Source organism: Pyxicephalus adspersus, chromosome 3 (assembly GCF_032062135.1).
Source record: "Pyxicephalus adspersus chromosome 3, UCB_Pads_2.0, whole genome shotgun sequence".
NCBI classification, from domain to species: domain Eukaryota; kingdom Metazoa; phylum Chordata; class Amphibia; order Anura; family Pyxicephalidae; genus Pyxicephalus; species Pyxicephalus adspersus.
The window spans coordinates 57,445,550-57,469,572 of NC_092860.1; the positions used below are offsets into that span (position 1 = coordinate 57,445,550).

Here is a 24,023-nt window from a genome sequence, read left to right on the forward strand (position 1 = left end):
CAATTGTTTGAGCAGCATCAAAATAAATACATGTCTGAGAATGCAATAAAACAAAGACAGTACAGAAATAACCTAATGTCTGAACAGCAAAAAAAGCATTATGTGAACTGTAAAAATGTGACATTGTGACAGAATGTGACAAAAATGTGACAGCAAAAGTCAAACATTAGATAAAAAATGTGTTTAGAGGGGTGCATGTTAGAAATTAGGCACATAAATAAGGCCAGGCCTGAGCCACACAGTGATAGAACAAAGTTTATAAATGACAGTAAATAAGTATGTATTTAAGTGGCATAAAGAAACACACTACCTGAATGTACGTTTGGCTATCTGTACAGTAGCTTGAGAACTGAGTTGAGAAATTCCGACTGTAATAATCGTCTGGGCCATTAAACTGTAATCTGCCAGGAAAACTGAAAACAAAACATGAAAAATGAAAGGGCACATACAAAGCAATTCCCTTCCATCCATAACAAACAAGGACACAGAAAGAAACAGTACAGAACAGTGTGTTAGATAGGCGACACTGTTGAAGCTTTGAGGATGATCAGCAACAAGAACTAAAATCTGGTGCATAGCAAATAAACACACCTGGAAGGAGATATTTGCTGCAAAGAACTCATTGCTTACTATTTTTGTCAGATCCCTTAAGTTCTCCAAGTACTGATCAGGAGGGAGCAGTTGTTAAAAGTACGTGCATATATAGTACATCTATATAAATAAGATTTATGAAGACTCCACTACAGTGGATTATGGAGGAATAAATCAATTAGCAGAAAATAGAAAAAAAAATTGTTTGTGTTGTTTAAAATACAATTCACATAATTTAAATACAGGAGAAATATTTTGCGAAGGAGTACAGGAAGTCATTTAGAAGACACAAGAGACAATAAATTGACTGACAAAAGGATAAACCAAAACACTACAGCAAAAAATTTAAATGATGTTTGACAGATGCAAGCAGAAGTCAGGCAAAAATAAATAAATAAATAAATAAATAAAAGCAACCATAATGCTTTACTGTGCAAGCTAAAGCAAGCGGAACGGTGAAGGGGAGATAGGGAACTTACGAATCTGAGCTGGTGAGAGGAGCATGGGGCAAGCAATGAGCAGGTGAATATGGGTAATGTGTCCACTGGGTACCAGCCAGCGCCGGGGCCTGAAATCACAGCAAAAGTGCATTTTGAAAGCAATCATAAGGCCTCCAACTAAAAACAGTGCTTTCTAAACAGAAAAACAATTAATGTTCCATAATCTTTATGACTCAAAATGACTATTACCTGCTGAAAATAGATGCAAAAAACTTTTAAAAAAAAATTAATCAGGAGCAGTCTCTTTGGTGAACCACACAACAAAAGAATATAAAGACAGCATAGGTTCTCGTTCCTGTCGTTACAGTCACAGCCAACTAGCCTAGAATTCTATAAAGACTGCTCACAATTACTGGAAGATGATATTTTCTTTGACATCTTTTTTTCTGATACACAAAATTATAAACATTGATATTTCGCTATAATAAATATTTAGTATAAATGTATTTTAATCACATCAGCTTACACTCAGAGAGGTATGCTAAAAAATATTAGAAACGTTCAGTCAGCCCCATTTCAGTGTCAAAAATATTAAGGTCCAGCAAAATAGTTTGTTTCCAGTATCTGATGCCTTGTTACATAGAAGAGGCAAGTTCCAGGTGTCAATCAGCTTAACTGGTTATAATGTGGCAACGACCAATACATGTAAATCATACTATTTGTAGTACAGTACAGAGAAACAATTAAATGGCCATCCCTAAGGATAGAAAATACACATACAATGATGCTACAGGTTACAAGGATGAAAGTTAGGTGCCTCGACAAATGGGTTGCAATATTTCTTTTGATGCATCTTTTGCCTTCTCATATCTTACAGAAATAAAAAGAACTGTTCAGTATCTTTTGACCAGGGCCTGTATGCCTTAAAATTAGATTTAAATTATAGGTGAAGGTTGCTTGGCTTTCCCTGGCCTCACCTTTTGTTTTATTCACCATATTAAACTATATTTAAAAAAAAATTCAACAAAGAAAATGGAAATCACTAACAATGCCCACATTGTTAGATGTGTGTAGATCTAGGAATTAAAATACAGAGATCTCAGAGAACTCATGAATAGATTTTCTATGAGGTATAATAAACTGCCAGGTCATTTAACGCTTACCTAGAACTTCAGTTTTATTTGGCCTGTCTTCCCCTCCTGGAAGATCCTATGAAGTTAGGAAAGGAGGGTATGGGGTGCCAGAGAGGTAGGTATCATAACCTCCTGAAAATGGGACTTTTTATTGGTAATGAACATGTAGTTTCAGGCTAATCATTTCTGTTCCTCCTATTTTCTCATATGAAAAGTAAAAAACTATAGTTTTTGTGGCCAGCTTTGTCAACTTTTCCTAATAATGGCCAGTCTAGTTTACCCTGTGTTAATGTATCTGCTAGCAAGTATAAATTGTAGGCACATAGAAGTAGCAGTAGGGCAGTCTGCTAGAACGTCGGCTAGTCGGATGCCTACCCCCAACCCCCAGGCTCTTTTGCTTGGGTAAAGCTCTAACGCATCCTGGTAGCGTCAAACCTACCTTAAACACATTCCTTTAGGTCAGTGTGGCAGCTAAACATAGTAATAGGTCAACAGCAGGGTGTGGGGTTTGGAAGGGAGCAGACAAGCTTTGAAACTCCCAAGAAGTGTCAGGGTTTTGCCAAATCAAAATTGCCTGGAGATTTATGCGATATTTGGATGCATTCTAAGAAGGAAACTATTCTGTTCCAAAAAATATGTTTTTTAAGTTTTTTTTTTTTTACCATGAAAATACTGTTTTTACTTTACAAACATTTATTGCATACTAAAGGATTTACAGAGTGCTATGGGTTAGCTACAGACAGCACAACAGTAGGCCCCCTTCCTTCCTAGCTGGGTCTGTCACACAAAAACTATGGTCCGAGTTAGCTTTTTTTTATTTTATTTGGGGGAAGACAGTTGACAGTTTCATTAAGGAGAACTGGGGAAGGGGATAGGTATGGGTAACATTTTTGGGTGGATAAAGCTCTATAGGTAAACCTCCATATGGCCTGCTTGATCCTTAATTTTGTAAATATATTGGTAAATTGAATAAAGTATGGTAAGAGATCTGCTAGGGGAAAAACCTTTTACTGAACTTATGCAATACAGGTGGGCTTCTCTTCTTCCACTGTGCGGGTTGCAAGAAGATTTTCCTAAGAGTTGGAAAAAATGTGATATCAAGCAGTTCTGATGTCAGAAGCACTAGGTAGGGCCTCCTAGGAATACCCCGAAACAAACTAATGCTTACAGCATCAAACATTAAAGGCTGTTATGAGCGATATAAGCACTGTTAAATTAATGGGCCTGCCCTTGGACTGAGTGCAGAAAGATAAAAAAAATTGCATATTTGTTTTTGCTAATGCAAGTAAGTTGAGTAAAACTAGCAACCCAAAATGAAATCACATTTAGCAGAGTGAACCCTTACCTCTATTTCTACCTGACTGGGTTGGTATTGCATAGCAGCTGTTGAACACATTCCGCTGGCTCCGTGTTGTAGTTCAGGCTGTGAGTAACTACCCCCCCCTTCCATCACAGATACTATGCAGGGCATCAGGGTCCTTGAGGTTGCATGGTGTCAGTCTGTGGTAAAGGAACAAAAATATATTATAAGAGAGGGTGATGAATAAAAAGAAGAGAACATAAAACATTTTATTAACATTCCCAAGGGCAAATGGAGAAGCAGAAATAAATCAAGCACGGGATTTCTTTTGGGTGACCCCTGCCATTCCCCTTGCTCTGCCATCTAACAGCACCTGCACATAGATACATGGATAATGTTGTGAACTCCTTATCACTTCTTGCATGTCACAACTTTCTAGGCCTGACTTAAGCTGCGTACACACTTGCAATTTTTGTCGTTGGAAAGGATCTTTCACGATCCTTTCCAACGACAAGGGACTGCACGATGCATGAACGGTGCTGTACATACAGCACCGTTCATGCTCTATGGAGAGGGGAGGGGGAGAGCGACGGAGCGGCACCCTGCTGCGCGCTCTCCCCCTTCCCTTTCATTAGGATCGGTTGTCCTCCATCGTCCGTGGATCTGGCAGGACGGTCGTTCGGACGATGGACGACACCGACTGTACACACTGCAGATTTTCGCCCGATATTTGGCCGATGCCGATTATCGGGCGATAAAAATCTGCCGTGTGTACGTAGCTTTACAGTCTTTCTAAATGTAGTCTGCCCGCATACAATGGTATCTTCCTATGTCATGGCGGATATGCTACCACTGCAGAGATGATTAAAAAAAAAAAAATGAAAAAGGTTTTCTTTATTAGGCAGAAAATAAGATTATTTTGGACAATAGCAAAAAAAAAAAAAAAAAAAGTCTGTATTAGTAGACAAAATATTAAATAGCTAGAAAGAAAAAGGTAAAGCTTTCTGAATTAGCCATCCTGAAAAGGTTTGATTTTTGTGAAGCCCACAAACCTACTTGAGAACATAATATTGCTTTCAACTATCATACTTGTTAATGGTCAAGAGCTGAACATGAAAACACAGTAAGGGTACATGCAGGTAAGACACATAGCAGTACATATTTAATATTAAGTAATGCAACACATATTTGTTTTACTGGTTCTACATGAAGGACTAAGCATAAAAAAGACACCTTAAAGCAGCCTCTCTATAGCTTTTTTTTACATGTAGGAGCCCTTGAAATAACTTTTAGATTTTCAGGGAACCCCTGCTATACTTACTATATCTATAGCTCACAGCACAATTACTATGGTGGTCATTAGAAAGAACATCACCTTTACATGCAGAACCCATAAACAAAGCAAAAAAATCCTTGCTATTATTTTTACTTTGCTCTATGAGAGTAGTCATCCCCAGACACTGAAACACTACAACTCAATCTATGTAAAAAAAAGGGAAATAAATGCGCCACATTATGAGGTTAAAAGAAACTGTTTTCCAAACTAAAGACAGGGAAAGATGGAAGATGATGAATAGAAATGCCCCTAAATCCCAAACATTTCTCATCCTTGTGCTGACTCAACTGAAATTTATTGACAGCTAGCACTGCAAAAAGAAGAAATAGACTATTATACTCCTTACCAAAGTTTATTGTATGTTCAATAAATCCTTTACATTGAGCAAAAAGTATGAACCAGGAATAGGATGTGTGTAGAAATAATAAAGTCTCACACTGTAAAAGCTACACCATTTTCATTTCTCTGAAAATCTTATAAATGACCAAATACCACCCTCAATCAATGTAAATTAAGGGTATACTAGAAGTATATAGTCCCCCAATATGTCCTCTAATTTATGGCTCGCCTTAGTGTGAGAAGAGTAACTGTTTTTAGGATTGCAAACCTCACATGCTACTTTTTCCAGCAGGTAAAGAAAATGCTAAACTAAAGACTTCCAATTACATGGTTAGTACACAACTATAACAAGATGAGAGGAACTGCATATACACAGTTACAAAATGCTACAAAACACATACAAAAGTATGTACTAAAGATTTTTTTTGTAATTCTTTTGTAACTTCTGCCATTGTAAAAGCTATTGCAAAGCAGCCGCCTGCAGCACAGCAACTTCAGTATCTGTTCAACTTCAGAGTCTGTATTCAATTGGATTTTATTTATTGACCGATTCATCAATAGCTGATTGGGGCCTAAATCTAAGCCTAATTGTAAATGGCAGTGATTGGCGGCTGACATGCTAATAATCATATTCATAAAAATGTGGGTGACAACCCACTACTGCTGCAGGCGTCTCATTGCATACATGAGATAAACTGGACACACAAAGTCTTTTCATTTGATTTAGATGAGTCACTGCCAACAAAATTTGAAAGTGAAAGTATTACAACTGTATTTACGGTTAGGCTTAAGTTGCCTTATGGCTTCTTCGTGGATTGGTTCAATTCATTATTGTGTTGAAAGCTGCTATTCTGGTTCAAGCTTAAACTTTCAGATAGATGGTCTCAGATTCTCATCAAGCAGTTTGATATAAATTCAAATTATCACAAGTTAGCCAGATGACTGCAAGCTGCCCAGACCCTACAACATCTCCAAACTATAACATTTCTGCCATTATGCGTCACAGTTTGTATGATGCTCTCCTGAAATTTTGCCTTAAGTTTACAAGCACAATGATTCTAGGGCCAGAGCTCCTTGTTCACTCTAAACTATAAACTATTAGGCTTTTTAGGCATTGCCTACACTCAATGTAAAATGGCAACAAAATGGTTAAATAAGGTGGGCTCCACCTGCATGTCCACCATCAAAGAGGTGCCAATCATTAGTACCTAAATCTGGATCACCAGAACACAACATAAAGGGAAATCATTCTAAGGGAGCGAGTTATATTCTTTCCCCACTCAGTTAGATCCAAACAAGTAAAAATGTACACATAGTTGGCTAAATTTTGTTCAGAACTAATCTTATCTACTCTGTGTTAACAGGGGTAAACAAAATGACAACAAAAAGTAAAAAAATGTTTCTCAACTGTCTTGACAGTAACAGTAAACAGAAATTCACATGAAATATCCAAATGAAAAGTGATAAAAATTTATGCTTGAAAGTCATTGGAGTCCACACTGATAACCATAAATGTCCTTTACACTTGCCCTGGGCTGTAATCTGACACCACAACCTCTCTGGGTGTGTCATGCAAAAAGAAACAGAAAGTAACTATGTGGTCCAAGCACAGGAAACAGAAACCTTTAATAAGGTAATTACTGCACATGTATACTGGAAAAAAATATTTTACCTAGAATAGAGAGACAAGTGTTGTGCAGAGGAAGTGTACACAACCTTTTTGGTTTTTCTGTACCTTTTACCAACCAACATGTGTTCACAATAATTAGCAGCAATTTTAAGAAATAGCTTTTATTTCTATATATGCCAATGCATTGGGAACACTGTACATTCAAAACATGAAAAAAAAGTGAAGTAAAGGGAATAAATATTAGGATGTTCCAAAAATAGTGTCTGCATTCTCCTTTACAAACGTTTTTATGGTTTTGCCGTCACCTCACAAGTTTTCTATTGAATTAGGGTCCGGGGGACTGGGATCGCCACTCCGGAATGTCAATCTTGTTGGTCTGAAATCAAGACATGGCTCATGTACTGGTGTGCATGCATCACCATGCTTCACTGCCTTCACAAGAAGAAGTCTGAATTCAGTGTTTGGGGGTCGTCTGACAAACTCTCTGAGGCATAGAACCAAAAAGAACAATCTTGCTTTCATCAGTCCACAAAGTGTTGTGCCATTTCTCTTTAGGCCAGTCAATGTGTTCTTTCTCAAACTGTAACCACTTCAGCACATATTTTTTTTCAACATGGGGACCTTTGCTGTGGCTTCTTGCCAATAAGTCTGGCTTCACATCCTCGAATTGTAACAGTACTTACAGGTAACTTTGGATCTTCCTTGATCTTTCTGGAGCTGATCATTGGCTGAGTCGTTGCCATTTTGGTTACTCTTCTCTTCATTCGAGTGGTAGTTTTTCATTTCATTTCAAATCTTTGAGGTTTTGGTTGAATTTTCAAGCATTTGAGATCATTTTAGCTGAGCAGCCTATTATTTTCTGGACTTCTTTATATGTTTTCCCCTCTCCAGTCAACTTTTTAATTAAAGCGCAGTTCTTCTATACAACGTCTGGCATGACCCATTTTACTTGAATTTTTCAGAGAAAAATGCATTACAACCAGCATTTGCTGTTCTCCTTCCATAAAGTAGACATTAACTAAATTTTTTGCTCTACATAAAAAGACTGCAGCGATCAAGACTGAATGGGAATGCAGAGCCTCCCAGGATACCTACGTCACGCATCCCAGAAGGCTCAGGATTGTCCTTCTGCTCATGCCTAATATCGGGCATGCGCAAAAGGAGCATTTTCCTACATTGAGAGGAAAGAAATGCCGATCTCACACGCACGATGAGATCAGAATTTTTTTTTTCCCACTTTACAGCACGCTATGTCACTCGATTTCGCACATTCGCAGTGCGAAATCAGGTGACGTAGCCAGAAGAAGGACTTCCCCAGAATGATCAAGGGATCTGCAGAAAATAAAGATAAGTGTGATATTTTTTCCTCATTAATATTTTCAGTTTAGTTCTGCTTTAAAAAAATGCTGGAATTGACACCTGTTTTATTCACACAATGAATGATCCCACTAATTTTCAATAAATTATTCAATTACACAGAATCAGTAGCATGCATGTCATGACTGTTAGGTCTGTTGGTTTTATATTACTTTACACCTACCAGTAATTTGCCATGTAAAAATATCATTTCTACCAAAAACAATGATTGACCAGGTTAGGTATATACTTAAGCTGAAACCATACTTGTTGCATACAGTATACACAAGCAGAAAAAGAAAGAAAATCGAAGTAAAAAATAAAAATATCAAAATTTAAATGACTATAAAAGTGCGTTCGTGCTGTGTAAACCTCCTCCAACGCTTTTGAAGTGAACCTGTAGCAGATCACACACACCAAAATATTTACATATTTTTTCACAACAAGTTCAAAACATAGCCTTAGCTTTTCCCTATAGGGACAAAATCTTGGCAGGCTGTCAAGAGTCTTTTGTAAAAAAAAAAAAAAAAAAAAAAAAATTTAAGATTGTTAGGTACCCACTGAAACTGGATTCTAATGTGTGAGAAAGATTAACTTCACATTAACCACCTTGCAGTTAAGCCCGACCTTCGCTCGGGCAAAAAAAAACTGCAAGGATGGTTAAGCCCGAGATTTTGTACATCCATACTTACCTGGTCCCCCTGTGCTCATCCAGCGTCGTCCTCCATCGATCATCGTCCGCCGATCTCTCCAGCGTCGGGTGCCTTCGTCGGGTGACAGCGGGACCGGTAAGAAGCCGGCCGGCATCTTGTGTTCCGCCGGCCGGCATCTTGTGTTCCGCCCGCCGGCATCCTGTGATCCGCCGGGCCAGCGGATCACAAGATGCCGGCCGGCGGAACACAAGATGCCGGCCGGCGGAACACAAGATGCCGGCCGGCATCTTACCTGGACCCGCTCATCGTCCCACGTCGTCCTCGCTCCAGCGCCGGATGATCTCTGCAGGGAGAAGCCGTCCGGCGGAGAAAAAAAAACCGGACGGCTCCTCCCTGCGTGCGTGATGACGTCGGCGCGTGTGCGGGAAATTCAAACTGAAACTCATTCATTCATTTTGTATTGGATTCAATACAAACTCCTGTATTGAATCCAATACAAAATGATTCAAATAAATACAAAGTATATAATTGGTAAATTCAAACTGTCATTTTGTATTGGATTGGATACAAACTTGCGTATCCAATCCAATACAAAATAATTCAAATAATTACAAAGTATATACCTGGTAAATTCAAACTGTCATTTTGTATTGGATTGGATACAAACTTGCGTATCCAATCCAATACAAAATAATTCAAATAATTACAAAGTATATACCTGGTAAATTCAAACTGTCATTTTGTATTGGATTGGATACAAACTCCAGCATCCAATCCAATACAAGAAAATAAAAAAAAATAAAATAAAAGTAAATAACTTGGAAATTCAAATTCTTATTTTGTATTGGATTGGATACAAACTCCCGTATCCAATCAAATACAAAATAATTCAAAACAAACTCCAATAAATACAGAATCAAAGTTTTAAAAATTGCCACACTAGGGAGGTGTTTTAGAATAATATAGTACTTTACAATATACAGAGTTACTGCTTTTTCAGTATTTATGATTTGTTTACATTGCTGATTTTTGTGTTTTTCCTTTAATTTTATTAAAAGTAATTTTTTTTTTTTACATGATTGTGTGTTTCAAACATTTTTTATATTCATATTATCTACTAGAACCCTTGTTCGGACATATTTCTGTAAGTTACAGGTCTACAATTTAAAAAAAAATTTCATGAAAAACAGTGGATCACTTTTGGTACAGAAATCTAGACCTCAGTGTAACGCTCAGGAGGTTAAAAGTAACCAAAAGTCAAGATTGGCACAGCCTGAGACAGTCAAAGCACAGGTGCACTTTATATATTTTTCCACAAGATGTCAGACCACTAGTCAACTGAGACAGGCAAGCAAACCATATTAAGTTTAGCTGAAAGAAATAAATATTCAGAAAATGTAATATGTTTATATTTTTGTTCTGCTGTTGGAGTTTCCCTCGTTTTCTGTGAGTGGGTAAATCTAACAGAAGCCTGGATAGTAAATATATTTTAAAGGCATATATATTGAGGTAGTACTAAAGGGCCTTCTGCAAAAAAATTAAAAAAAAAAAGGTATTTTAACTGCACCAATTTGTTTCAATAATAATGAGGACTTTGGCGCAGTTGAGTATTAACTGACAGCGGTAAACTGCGTAGGTACTGCTATAAAAAAGTATTCCGATTAAAACATAGCCTTAGAAACTGGTAATATTGATGCTTTAAAACCAAATTTAGTAAATATTTTCAATACACACACCACCAACCACCCATTTTTCTAACCCCTTAATTATACTGACAGCATAGAAATTACCTTGTTGACTACTCCTATGTTTCTCTTTAACAAAAGTGTACTTACAGCTCTAAAACCCTAAACACATGGTGTCAGCCCTACCTACTTTATTTCTGATGGTTTACAAAGAACACCAAACTTCTCCTGATCTACTCTGGCTGCTCATCCCTATACCACCCACCTTGTTCAGAGACAGAACACAGAAAGGTTTCAGCTTACATGACCTCTGGCAAAAGCATTAGATATTTTTCCCAGCTATCAAACAGGTATCACCAAAAACTTATCAGACCAAACTAGAAATAGGAGAAGCTTATTGTTAGGGCTTATGCAATAATACACAGTTTTCCTAGGCTAATCTTCAATAGCACAGGTTCCCCAGCAGTCCTGTAATTCCATAGGTAACGTGTTCCAGAGATGAGGTACATCATGGTTGCTAAAGTGATCCTGTCAGTCACAAAAAAAAAAAAAAAAAAATACCTAACTAGTCTTTCTGCATATCTACAGCCTGCAACAAACTCTAAAGCATTTAAAACAGAGAAGAAGTAAATGCATGCGCTCAGTAATAATTATTAATATTATTATTAAACAGGATTTATTACGTAGCGCTGTACATTAAATAGGGGTTGCAAATGACAGACGAATACAGACAATGACACAGGAGGAGAGGACCTTTTTGCGAGTTCATCCTTCATCCCTAATAAACCTCCAAAGGGGTTTGGAGAATGAAATCACAGCAGGAATAGTACAAATTTCACTCATGGCAGTATTAAGTGCCTAATAGTCTTACAGAAAGAAGACATGGAATGCAGGACAGGCAAGTATAGTAGCCCTTCCTTTGTATGGAACCTACATTTAGATTTTTAAATCACTGACAGGTTGTTTTAATGTACATTAATTAAAACTGTTTTTTATCATGAAATACCACAAAATAGCTTTGGGACATTTATAAAGAGTTAGGCTGTACTTGGAACATTATTGTATTAGGCACTTCAGAAAGCTAAGCGACATCAGAAGGTACTTGGTGAAACAAAAACAGCCAGGTGGTTACCAAAAAGTGCTGGATAGCGGGCCTAGCTAAAAGGGGCAATGCAGAATTTGGAGCCTATTTTTAAAAATCAATGTCAATAGATCCACATGCTCTACCAGGTCACCAGCAGGTAGGTTTTTGCACAGAAGTTCATTCAACAGGGGCTATCCAATAGTATGCTGTGCCGATTATGGCAAAAGCTTACTTAGGGCAACACAAATTTGGTTTTACTTCAAAGCAATTTCAAAAGTTGTTTTTATTCCTTTTATCATCTGCAGCATTGAGTAAAATATTACCTGGTGATTCTACCTGCGTCTCAACTGCTCTCTCAATGTCATACCGACTTCAAATGAGGACTAGCAGAGAAGGTTTTAATATTTATTGCATGGACAAATCCATTGCAGTCACCATTAGGAAACCTGCTGTGAAAATCTGTCACTGAGTAACACTCAGTACATGATTTCACATTTTTATATATTTTATATTGTGTGATGGTATGAACCATTGTGATCTCAATCTGAGGCTATGTGAGAGAGACAATGCAGGAGCACTATTGGGTAACAAGTGTCACAAGTGTTGTCACCCTAAAACAGGAAGTACCTAAACAAGGTCCTTCAAAGCAGGATCACCAAATACTGTTTCATGAAAACTGTGGATAAAGAATGTGAAGGTCTTTAGAAATTCCACTGGCTTGTTATCTATACGTTTTAGTTATTGGGGGATATATATACCATGTTATGTACTTGACATTTAAGCATACTATACAGGACAAGTCATTTCAAAGCCAGAATGTACACATACATGTTGTACTATACACACACACACACACACAAGACAAATTGCCACATCCTCATTAGTAAACATAGAAGTACCGTCCAAAGGTTTCCTATAAAACCTTATCCCCCAGACTACCTCAGCCCTGCAGCTGAACCACAAGCCCCAGCCTGCCCTCACACGGAACTGACCGGATGTAACCCGGCAGAATCGTTCCAAAGCCCAAACTTCTTACCACAGATGTCGCCGCTGACTTCCGGGACAGTAGCGCTGAGGCGTCTCTTCACACCGGACCCTTTTGTTGTTGCCGCCAGTCTAAACCCCCTATGACTGGTCCTCTTCCAAGGGACAAACTTCACCGGTATTTCTGTTTACAACTTTTTTTTTCACAAATTCTTCCGGGATTTCTGTCCGTGTACCCCAGGTTTCCGTTCTTTGCCACTACTTCCTACTTCCTGTGGCCATCTTAGACAATACACGAACTTCCGGCTGCTGACGTCACTGGGCGTGAAGCTGAGCACCCTGGTAACTGGGATATCTTGCTAAATCAGGAGTCAGGTTAGAACGTCACGGAGACATTCTTTGGCACTTAGCTACTATATGACACATTCGCTGCATTACTTTGTCGTTTTCTTTGTGTTTTATGGAGGGAACATATATCATTTATTTTCTGAGCAAAGTATAGGTAAGCATGAAGAGTCTTATAGTACCTGACTCTAACATGCTCTAAACTGGTGCTACCCAGGCGCTGCCTTTTGGTAGCCTATAACTGGTACACTATCTCTTCTGTTTAAAGTAGAATTTTCTGTAAAAAAACAAAATAGCCCTTGCACTGTGCATGTGTAAAATCAGCACTTCCTTTTTCATTCAAGGAAAGCCCTTTCTGTGCATGCCCAGAGCCTCCTGGAATACTGGCCATATGTATCCCAGGAGGCTGTGGGGTTTCCATTCTGTCTGTACTGCTGCGGCGGTAAAGACGGTAGGTGAGGGGTCCTCCTAAGAAAATAAAAGAAAAAACTGCATTGCTCACAAGACTGCACTTCACAGCTACATCTGTGGTTGCTGAAACTGAAATAAGGTAGACAACTGTTTTATGTTAAAAAAAATACCAGAATTTTTACTTAAGTGTAACGAAGTGTTAAGTGTAAAAAAAAAAAGTGCAGCACCGCCCCCTAATTCTCGATCACCTAGGCCATGGGTGGGGAACCTGTGGCCTTTTGGAGCGTGATGTGCAGCCTTCCTAAACAAGTTTTCATATTGTTATATATATATGACATTGATTAACATATGTGAACTAATTTTGGCAATATGGCAATTCCGCTAGTAGATGATTCTCACTAAAAGCCGTTATCTGGATGCGATAAGGCGATATTGCTTATAAAATTGTAGTTCATGGGAGGCGATAAAAAGGTCGCCCAAAATGTCCATTGCCGGCGACGTCAGACACTACACCCGATATTAGACCCTGACAGACACAGAACAGCATGGCGTAACATCACGCCTTCGAATAAATATATCACAATGAGACTTGGAGGAGAATGCAGAGGAAGAGTAAGGGTTGGATTTTAAATGAGAGAACACATTAACAAATCAGTTTGGAGTTAGAGGTGAAGCGTAGTGGTTGCGCATGTGAGTCGAAGTGTGTCACGTAGAGGAGCCTTGGCGCGTGTAGGACATAAAACCATGGTACGAGGAGATACCCGGTGTGTGACGTTGAACACATTCTTAACATTTTCAGTCAAACTTATATTTGAAGAAACAAAGCAACAAAAAAGAATTGGCGCTAGTTTTGAAACCGAAACTTCTGGCAACACAGTGATTACAGTTACTAACTGGCTGGCATAGAGAGTGCAGCGTTTGTAGTTCCTTCCTTCAGAGTGTGTTTGTCACTTGGTTACATTTTTTTTGCTTTCCATCATGTTGAAAAAAATTAAAAGGTCGCTGAAAGAAATTTTTCACAGTGAGTGGAAATTGCAATACTATGTTGTTTCTGAAAAGGACAAAATTAGTTGTTTGCTCTGTGATTCTATGATTTCAACGGTAAAAAAATACAATGCACTTATCAGTACTCTACTCATAAGGCCAATAAACACGTTAAGCTAGAAGGTGAATCCTGAAAGATTGCTTTACAAAAATTGAAAGAAGGGAAGTAAAAGCAGAGGCAGTAATTCCAATCAGTGCAGAGTATCGGAAAAGCAACTACAGAACCTACTTATAAAGTGGCGTATATACTTAGGAAAAAAGGTAAGCCATTTAGTGATGCGAAAATGATAAGATTACATCGTAGAGGTTGTGGGATGCTTAAATCCTGATAAGGTTAACAAATACAAACAACTGCCTCTTTCAAGAAGAGCTAATGCTGATCGGCCGCATGAATTAGCACTCAATGTAGTACAGGGGTCGGCAAAATTTTATGGCCAATAGGTCATTTCAGGGGTGGGCGGGAGCACACTAGGTCGGACTCTGAGTCCTCCCCTTATGGCTCTGCCCACCACCAGGGAATGCCCCTGAAGTGAAATCCCTGTCCTCCGTACGCATTTCGGAGGAGAGGGATTTCCCTTCAGTGAGCTTTCCCTATTTACTGCACCGGCGGAAGTATCAACGCCAGCCGCAGTAAATAGGGGAGCAACAGCAAGGAGCCAGCTCCGGTAGTTCCTAACACCCCCTGGCAGATCCGGCCGGCAATCCGCGGGTTGCCGGCTGGCATTAGGCCGAATCGGCCAGGGGGCGTTAAGCCGGAACGAACTACCAGCTAGGCCGTATCTGGGTTAAAGGCCGGATTTTGACGATCCCTGATGTAGTAAATCAACTGAAAGAAATAATCCAAAAAGAAAATGTGTACTATTGAATAGCTCTGACTCAGCGCAGGTATTGTATTTTGTTTCCGCCATAACTAAGGATTTTTGTGTTTACAAAGAGTTGCTTACTCTGAGCACTCAAAAGAGAAGAATGCGAAGAATCAATGTATTTAATGATTTTATGGACAAATGTTGTGAATTCAGACTGAATCTGGCTAATTTAGTAAGTGTATGCACAGATGGTGCACCTTCTATGACAGGGAAGAACAAAGACTTTATCGCACAACTTAGGATAAAGGCTTCAAGCCAAAATTATCTCTTTTCATTGCATTTTGCATCAACAAAGTCTCTGTGTCAAATCCACTGTTTTAAATGACACTTTGCAGAAAGTTGTAGGAATTGTGAAATATATTCAAGCAAATGCAACGAGACATTGACAATTTCGTGAGATGCTAATGATGGATAATGAGGTAACTAGTGTTGATTTGCCCTACCATTCGAAAGTGCGCTGGTTATCACATAGACAGGTTTTAGTTAAAGTTTTGTATTTACGTGAACAAATAATCCAATTTTTCGAGTAAAGGAATGAACACTGAATTATCATGCAAGGAGTTTCATAGCAATGTTGCTTGCTTTTCTCCGTGATATAATGGCAAAGCAAAATAACTTGAACGTTTCGTTGCAAGGGAACACCAAGTCTATATATGATATGTGGCAAGAAATAAAAATATTCAGAAAAAATTTAACATTTCTTAAATCACTTCTTGGCCAAAATTAGCTTCCTGAAGAGCACTTCTCACCTAGTAAAAATTAGTAATGAAGAAAAATATTCTTTTGAACATTTCAAACAATATAAATTGGTTATAGACTTGCTAATCAAGTAATACAATGAAAGGTTCAGAGATTTTGAGAAGCATGACATGACCCTCAAATTGGCTTTTCAACCCCACTTAGTTAATGTATCTGAGGCCCCAGAAAAGCTGCAGATGGAGGTAATTGAGCTGTCGGAAGACGATTCTGAAGTCGCTGTTTGACAGCAAAAACGATCCCATTTAAATATGGAAAAATGCCGCTGAATATCCTCACCTCAGGGAACACGCACAACTCTTTCTCTCCTGTATCTCAAGAACATATGGCTGTGAATCTACATTTTCCTAACTAACCCAGAGTGTGACTTGGGGTAGAAAAAAGAAGCTGGAAGCGGTAACCCCGAGTAACACTCAGGGTAGGTAAAACTTTCCTGATCCGCTGGCATCCTCCTTCGCTATCCTCGTCTTCTTTCTTCCTCCGGCCGGCGTCCTCTGCACCCAATGAGTCATTGGGGAGTTCCCGGTGATGTCGGTGCGTGCGGACATTCCGTTGGGGGGCGGGAAATTCAAATCTATTGGTATTGCATTTAATACAAAATAAATGTATTGAATGCAATACAGTGGATTTATATGTGTAAAAGCAGTACATTATTTTTCATAAAAATGTATTTCACAGTATATTATATTAGTATGAGTATAATATTTATTTATTTTTAAATTAAAAAAAATATTTTTTTTAATTTATTATTTTGACATGATTTTGTGTTTCAAACTTTATTATACTCATACTATTATATTATACTGTAAAATAATTTTTTTAATGAAAAACAATTACCCTTTAAGACATATTAAACTGGACAGAAATGAACCGCCCAGGAGGTTAAGACCTTAAGATCGTTAAGAGGCTAAGCTTAAGATCACAAATTACAGATGAACACCTAGAAGACCAGTTAAGACTACGTACATCCAAGTTGCAGCCTGATATATCATTGCTTTCTCGCAAAAAAATAATCTCAGAATGAGTCACTGAAAGGTAAGCAGCTAGCTTATTTGTTTAAAATAAGATATATATATATATATATATTTGTATTGAAACATTGTTAGTATGCACTCTGCTGTATGGCAATGGTGTAAGATACTTGAAAGGGTTGATTTTGTATAAAAGCTAAATTAGTACATTTTTTGCATTTTGCAGAAAAAAATTTTTGTTTTTTTGTTTTTTTTTAAATGTGGCTATCTTGGAAGGACGTTAGCTCTCATGTGGCCTTTAAATGAGAAAAGGTTCTCTACCCCTGGCTTAGGCGATTGAGAATGAATGGGAGCACAAAGCCTCCCGGGATAACTACGTCACGCATTGCGGGAGGCTCTTGGGTGCTTCTTCTGCAAATGCTTGAGCATCTTGGGCATGCACAAAAGGGGCCTTTTCGTGAAAAAAAAATATTTGACAATCTCACACATGAGCAGTGAGATTGACATGTTTTTTTTTTATACAATGTCATCTGATCGTGCGCCTGGGATGGGTTACGTAGGAAGAACCAAGAAGAAAAGGAGAAGATGGCGCCACCCAGTGCGCCAGCTTGGTAGATGGATGCCCGGATGACGCGGGACCTGATGGAAGACACCTCCAGATGGATCGGACTGCCCTGCGGGATCGAAGGTAAGTGTAACTTTTTTTGTTTTAGGCAGTTTTCAGTTTAGTTCCTTTTTAAGGCGGTTCATAGACCTAGTGTTCCATAACTAGTGCTCCTCCAAAGAAATTAAGGGTGGGTCTGTATGCTGCCATGGAGCTATCAGAAAAGGAAAATTATACATACTCACAAAGAAACAGTGGATAGAACTTTAACTAAAAAAAAAACAGTAGGTAAGGCTGCCAGTTCAAAGCAGTAACAAAACAATGTCTGAACAGAAAACCAGGTTGCTGCCTTACAGTAGCTGTCCAATGACACTTAAAACCAATGGAGCGCATGATTTGTATTAGAAGAGGGTGATCAACAGTGTCAAAGGGATTGGAAAAATCAAGGAGAAGGAGGAGGGAAAAGTTGCCTTGAGACTTAGCTCTGATGAGGTCATAGGCCACTTTAATAAGGGCCGTTTCTGTGGAATAGGCAACTCGAAAGCCAGACTGGAGAGGGTTAAGGAGAGAGTTTGTGCTCAGGTAATTGGTGAGTCTTGTGTAGACAAGGCGCTCAAGAAGTTTGGAAACATATGGCAGAAAGGAGATAGGATGGTAGCCAGAAGGTAGAGAGGAGTCTAACGAGGGTTACTTCAGGATAGGGAGAATAATGGCATGTTTGAAAGCAGAGGGGTAGATACCAGTCGTGCGGGAAGGGCAGAGGCCAGGGTGGAGGAATGGGCACAGAGTAGATCAGAGGGAATTGGGTCAAGCGAACAGGTAGTAGATGGAGGTGATGAGAGAAGAGAGGAGACTTTATCCAGAGTAACAGGGCTGAGGAAGGCCAGTGATGAGATTTACAGGTGGAAGGGGTGGATATGGTTAGAGTGGCCCGGTGAGCAGAGACATCATGTATGATGTTTTTAAATATATTTATCTAAAGTAGGTGGCAATGTCTTGGGCAGAGAAGGTAGTTGTGGGGGAAGCGGGTGTGAGTTTTAGGAGGGAGTCAATTGTTGACAAGAGGCTGCGTGGGTTGGAAGCTTGAGAGGAAATGACAGTTGATAAATAATTTTGCTTGGTGACAGTGAGTTCAGTGTTAAAGTGTTATAGTCTGGCTTTGTAGTTCATGAAGTCAGTGCTTAGGCCAGATTTCCTCCACTTGCACTCAGCTGCATGAACAGTCTTTTGTAGATGCTTGGTGTGATTGTTGTGCCAGGGTCAGAGATTAGCAGGACGCGGGTAGAGGAAGGTGACATAGGCCCATTTTGGCGTTTGCACTAAAACCTTTATGGCAGGATCACCAGGAAAGAGACACTGTTGTAGTGTATACACCAGAAGAGAGAAGAATGAAAAATTCCTGCCTACAGTAAACCGATTACTTCAGCTTCTTGGAAAAACATTTTAATACTGTAAATTGTGGTAGAAATAATGCAGATTTCATGCAGTGACTGCACAATTACTGAAGAGTCACTTTTAAGGGCTGTTATTTCATTACTTCCTGCATGTACACACCTTTTCAAATTGTGCACAGACACTTTAAGGGCTGTTATTCCTTTCACTATTGTAGGCAGACACCTTGTGCACAAATGGTTTATTGTTCCTTTAAAGGCTGTTAACCCTTTGAAATTGTGGTTATACATATTTCACACAAATGGATCAGTCGCTATAGAAGCTATTAATCTTTAAACTCTTCAGGTACATTCACCTACCAGTATCTCCCATTTAGTGAAATTTACTTTTTTGCATTTTGTACCGTTTTTCTGTACATCATTTTAAATCCCTTGTTATTGACAGTCACTGAGAATAAAAGTACATTTTAATAAATATCTATAATGGCTAACAAACTCTGCTTAAGCTGTCAGTACTTATTGAACATGCTGCATGGCTATGCTTATCCCTGATCTTAGAACGTATTAACTAATACTTCTACAGCACAAAGATGACAATCTCAGTGTTGCAATGTACTCACTCCAGAGCCGCCATTATCACGTTGCATTGGGAAACTTGAATACAACAGCCCAAATGAAACCAAGCTGAACAAAGGATTTAAACTCACAATCTCATTTGCCCAAGTGGCACCTTTTATACACAGAATCAAGAGACTGGTTCTGTAATGGCGATTCCCAAAATTTGGTTTTTAAGATTTAGCATAGAGAAACTGTGTAGCTGCCAGCATTACACACATAATGATGGCTCTATTACACAGAGCATAAGCATATCTACTTCGGTTTATCATTCAAATCTTACACTAGTTGTAATATTTGCAGCAAACACAACACTTGAAAGACAGTGCACTCCTGTCTGCAATATTAGACACACCTGAACACATGCTGTTGTATGGCTGCACTCCTGCAGGAGCAGGATTGGAAAATATAGACTATCATGGGTGATCCAGCATCCCTGGAATGGTTCTAGTCCAGAAATATAAATGTTTCCCCCATGATAGACTATCTTCAGCATTCTTGGAGAGCATTCGTAAATCAAGCCCAGTGTGCACATGGCCCCACTGACAAGATTACTTACAAGATTGCTGACATGGAGCAGTCAAAAAATAAAAAAGGTTTTTAAAAAATCGTGGCCTGTAATAAGCTTTTTGGTACATGTAATATATGTTTTGTTATATTTAGATTCTAAGTATAATCATATGTTCCGGGAAAGATTATGTAAACGTATATAGATTATGTTGATACTAGATCTAGTTGTTACTGGTGGTACAAGGTCTTTGAGGTATGCCTATCCCAAAATATGTAAAGCATAACTAAACACTAAAAATGCAGATGGGACACATACATGTCCACTTATCATCTTTGCAAAATATTAACCCTACTTGTCAGGTTGCAATTTTTAAAATACACTAACCTGTCCCCATTCCATCGCAGGCACCACCATCTTCTTCCTTCTTCTTTTCCTGGTTTAAATTTTAAGCCATCTTGATTGACCAGGCTTGGCTGGTGTTTCGGCACTGTATGTTGAGCTTTTCATGTGCAGCTCACAAATTTTTAGAAGACAGTGATCAGGCAGGTAAGTATGTTTTACTACAGAAGGGACACTACCTGTCCTATTCACCTCAATAAAATTCACCAGCGCTCCAAATGTTGATTTTGAATTTTTCTCTAATCTCCAGGATTTCTAGCTGGTTTATATGGCATAAGTACTGGGGTTAAGTCTGTGAATGCTAAGGACTTAAACCATCTATGCTCCATGCTTAACTACTTCACAAGGTAGTATGAATACGTATTTGGGGGATCAATCATCTTCCCCAAACCATCATGGCTCTCCCTCACCTGAATAAATGGCTTGTCCCTCACACAGACCTGAAATCACAGGACGCGGAAGGAAAAGCGATTTGATGTTGATTTTTTCTCTAATCTCCAAGATTTCCAGCCGATTTACCTGGCATAAGTACTGGGGTGAACAACTTTTGGTACCACCATGTTTAGTTGAACATTAAAGGTCTTTGGACTCCTCAATGCAGGTACTAGATATTTGGGCACATTTACACCCTCTGATTCATATTATTCACACAGACATAAATCTCTCCCCAGATTGAATATAGGTTTTTTGTTTCCCAATTGTTAATTCCCAGGCCAATGCCACTTCCAAGAAACAGGAGGTATTAGCCAGAGGTTGGAACTCGAGTCCCACGACTTGGACTCGAGTCTGACTTAGGTCACTTAATGAGGGACTTGCAACTCGACTCAGGGTTTTCCCCAGCGACTTGCAACTCAACTCGTGACTTGCTTTCTCTGCTGACAGCTTAAGGAGGAAGGCAGGAAGGCAGTGAGGCTTTTGTTAAACAGAATCCACCCCCTTCCAGGTTTCTCCCCAGACCCTTTTAGATGGGCGCACCACCCGGCACTTTTCAGCACCCACCCGGCTGTTTTTGGGTGAATACTAAAGAGTTTGGTCACAATACAGGGGCTGCCACCCACCTACAATTTCTTCCCACCCAGCTTAAAAAAATTTCTGGGTTGAGCACTGCCTTCAGCTGTCAGAGGAGAAAACTTAGAATGCAAGAAAGGTGGGAAGGAAGGTAGTGAGTCTTCTGTAACATAACACCGCCTTCTTCCCTGCCTTTCTTGCATTCTAAGTTTTCTCTTCTGACAGCTAAAGGGGGTAGGGGAGGAACGCTGTGTGACAGAAACCTCACTGCCTTCCTTTCCTCTTCAGCTATCAGAGGAGAAATCGGTGGACTTAGAATGCAATCCTGTGCTCAAGAACAGGATCAGAGCTCTGTTTCTATATGGGGATAAATGAAGTGACTTGACTTGGGATTCAACTTTGAAGAATTCTTGGTGACTTAAAACCTGACTTGGGATTTGGTGTCAATGACTTGGGACTTGACTTGGACTTGAAGGGTGACGACTTAGTCCAACCTCTGGTATTAGTTAGATATATGGAGGTGAGTAGAAAGTCAGAGAAACCTATATGATTTATTAGGCAACTATCGGAGGACAGCAGGGAAAAGTAGTTGTCAGCAAAACAGTTATGCGACCAATGGTCGGTCATGTACAACCAGCATATTAGAGGATGGAGGGAGGCAATTTTTTTTTAAATACAGTAACAAATCTAGGAAACATTTAGCTAATCTGGCAAGGGGGAGGAGAATGGTACATCATATCACACATCTGAAAGATGCTCAGGGTAACACACATTCCTCCCCAAAAGTGTCAGAGGACTGCAGTGAAAGACCAGAAAATTCTTCCTCGGTTCACGGATGAGGAACATTTTTGGGCAAATAAACTGATGCCAACAGAGAAAGTGCTCCACGTACATACTTTCCTCACTTCCATGAGCTAAGGCCCCAGAGACGAGGGATTCATTTCTGACTTACAAAATCCTGGACCAGGAATTGGTCACCCCACTGATGTCCCTATTTAATCATATACTGAACAGGCAGGAATAACCACTGACAGGGATGGAAGCATACATTCAGCTACTGACAAAAAATGGGAAGGATCCTTTTGATTCCAGATGCTTATCAACTTATTTTGATATATTGAATCAGATAACTGTCATACAAGAAAATGGCCAATAGGCTGGCACCACTGTTGCCCAAATTGATTTCCCTGGCTCAGTCATCTTTTGTAATGAGTAGAGCAGAGACAGCTAATGTGCGAAAGATTGTAATGGTTTTATACTATGCACCCATTATGCTCCATAATTTTTGGGTGTGCCCTTTACTGCGCTCTTTTTGGGAGCAAGTGAGATCCCTAATGCCGAGGGTCACCACCCACAATATACCATGGGACTCAGGTTTCTTCCTGCTACACCACAATGTAATTCTGGAAAAGGTATATAAGTGGTCCATTCTGCGACATCTTATCGTGGCTGCTAATTGGTGTATTCCAGTGTTCTGGAAGTCAAAGGTCACCCCAACAGTGGGTCTATGGCTCCACAGGTGGAATGGCATTATGGTGATGGAAGACCTAACGGCAAGCATACAGGACACCCAAGATAAATTCAATGCTATATGGGGTAGTTGGACCTACTACAGGGAAACACCGGAGTTTAGGTGCCACCTGGATCTGACCCTTTCCGCTTAAGGATTATTGTTAATATATAGCTCTGTTTTGATATGTGTCTCCACATAGGCAGAGAACCTTTTTGACTAATGTCCTCAACGATGCTATGCTGTATTATTGATCTGATATTGCATGTTTTTTTTTTCTTGTCTCTGCTCTTTTCTTTTAGACACGGACTTTTTTTAAGCAATGTAAGATGCGCAATGTACTGTTTTTCTATGCCCTGAACATTCCCCCTTTTTTATTTTATGTTATTCTAATGGTATTTTGTTTTGTTTGAAAAAATTTGAAAATTAAAGAATGTTATAAAAAAAACAACATGCACCTGTATAGAGGGCGCCCGACAAAATCATGATCTTATCCAATCCACGCCAGCAACTACACCCTCTCTTACAACATTTTATTAGATTTTGAGCCTCTCTTACAACATTTAATTAGGTTTTAAACCTCTCTTACAACATTTCAGTAGGTTTGAAGCACTGGCAGACTTGCGTATCAACATAGATAAGAGTGAGCTGATGTTCCTGGGACATAGCCTGTCTAGGGAGGACAGCCTATGAGCAAGAGACTGCAGTTTCCGGGTCATAACAAATTTCATATTCTACCTACTAGAGATGCTACGCAGATTTACACCTCAAACTATAGCCCTTATTTATTAAAGTTTTAGCTGAGCTAGAGAAATGGAAGGATCTGCCTGCTGGGCGGATGTGACTTTAATAGGATGATTAGCTTCGCCAGGCTGCTGTACCCAATGCAGATTCTGCCACTGTTAATCAGAAAATGGAAAGAGGCTTTTCACGGTTCCTGTAGAAGGGGGGCAAACCTTGCATCAGTCCAACTCCAACTACCCAAACTGGGGGCAAACCCAATATACACAAATACAACCTGTAGAGCTTGTTTCGTTACGCAAGGGACTGGGTGTTGGGAA

The 24,023-nt window shown here is 39.3% G+C and overlaps 1 protein-coding gene across 1 annotated transcript in view; it reads right to left on the reverse strand.

The window, feature by feature from the left end:
• SBNO2 (strawberry notch homolog 2) overlaps positions 1 to 13,054 on the reverse strand; it is a 47,735-nt gene extending 34,681 nt beyond the window's left edge. The window contains exons 1-4 of the mRNA XM_072404811.1: positions 12,584 to 13,054; positions 3,510 to 3,664; positions 1,071 to 1,159; positions 311 to 413 (exon numbers count right to left, since the gene is read on the reverse strand). Coding sequence (XP_072260912.1) covers positions 311 to 413; positions 1,071 to 1,159; positions 3,510 to 3,635 — 318 coding nt within the window. The 5' untranslated portion in view covers positions 3,636 to 3,664; positions 12,584 to 13,054. The remainder of the gene's footprint in view (positions 1 to 310; positions 414 to 1,070; positions 1,160 to 3,509; positions 3,665 to 12,583) is intronic.
• Between the last annotated feature and the right edge of the window lie 10,969 nt (positions 13,055 to 24,023).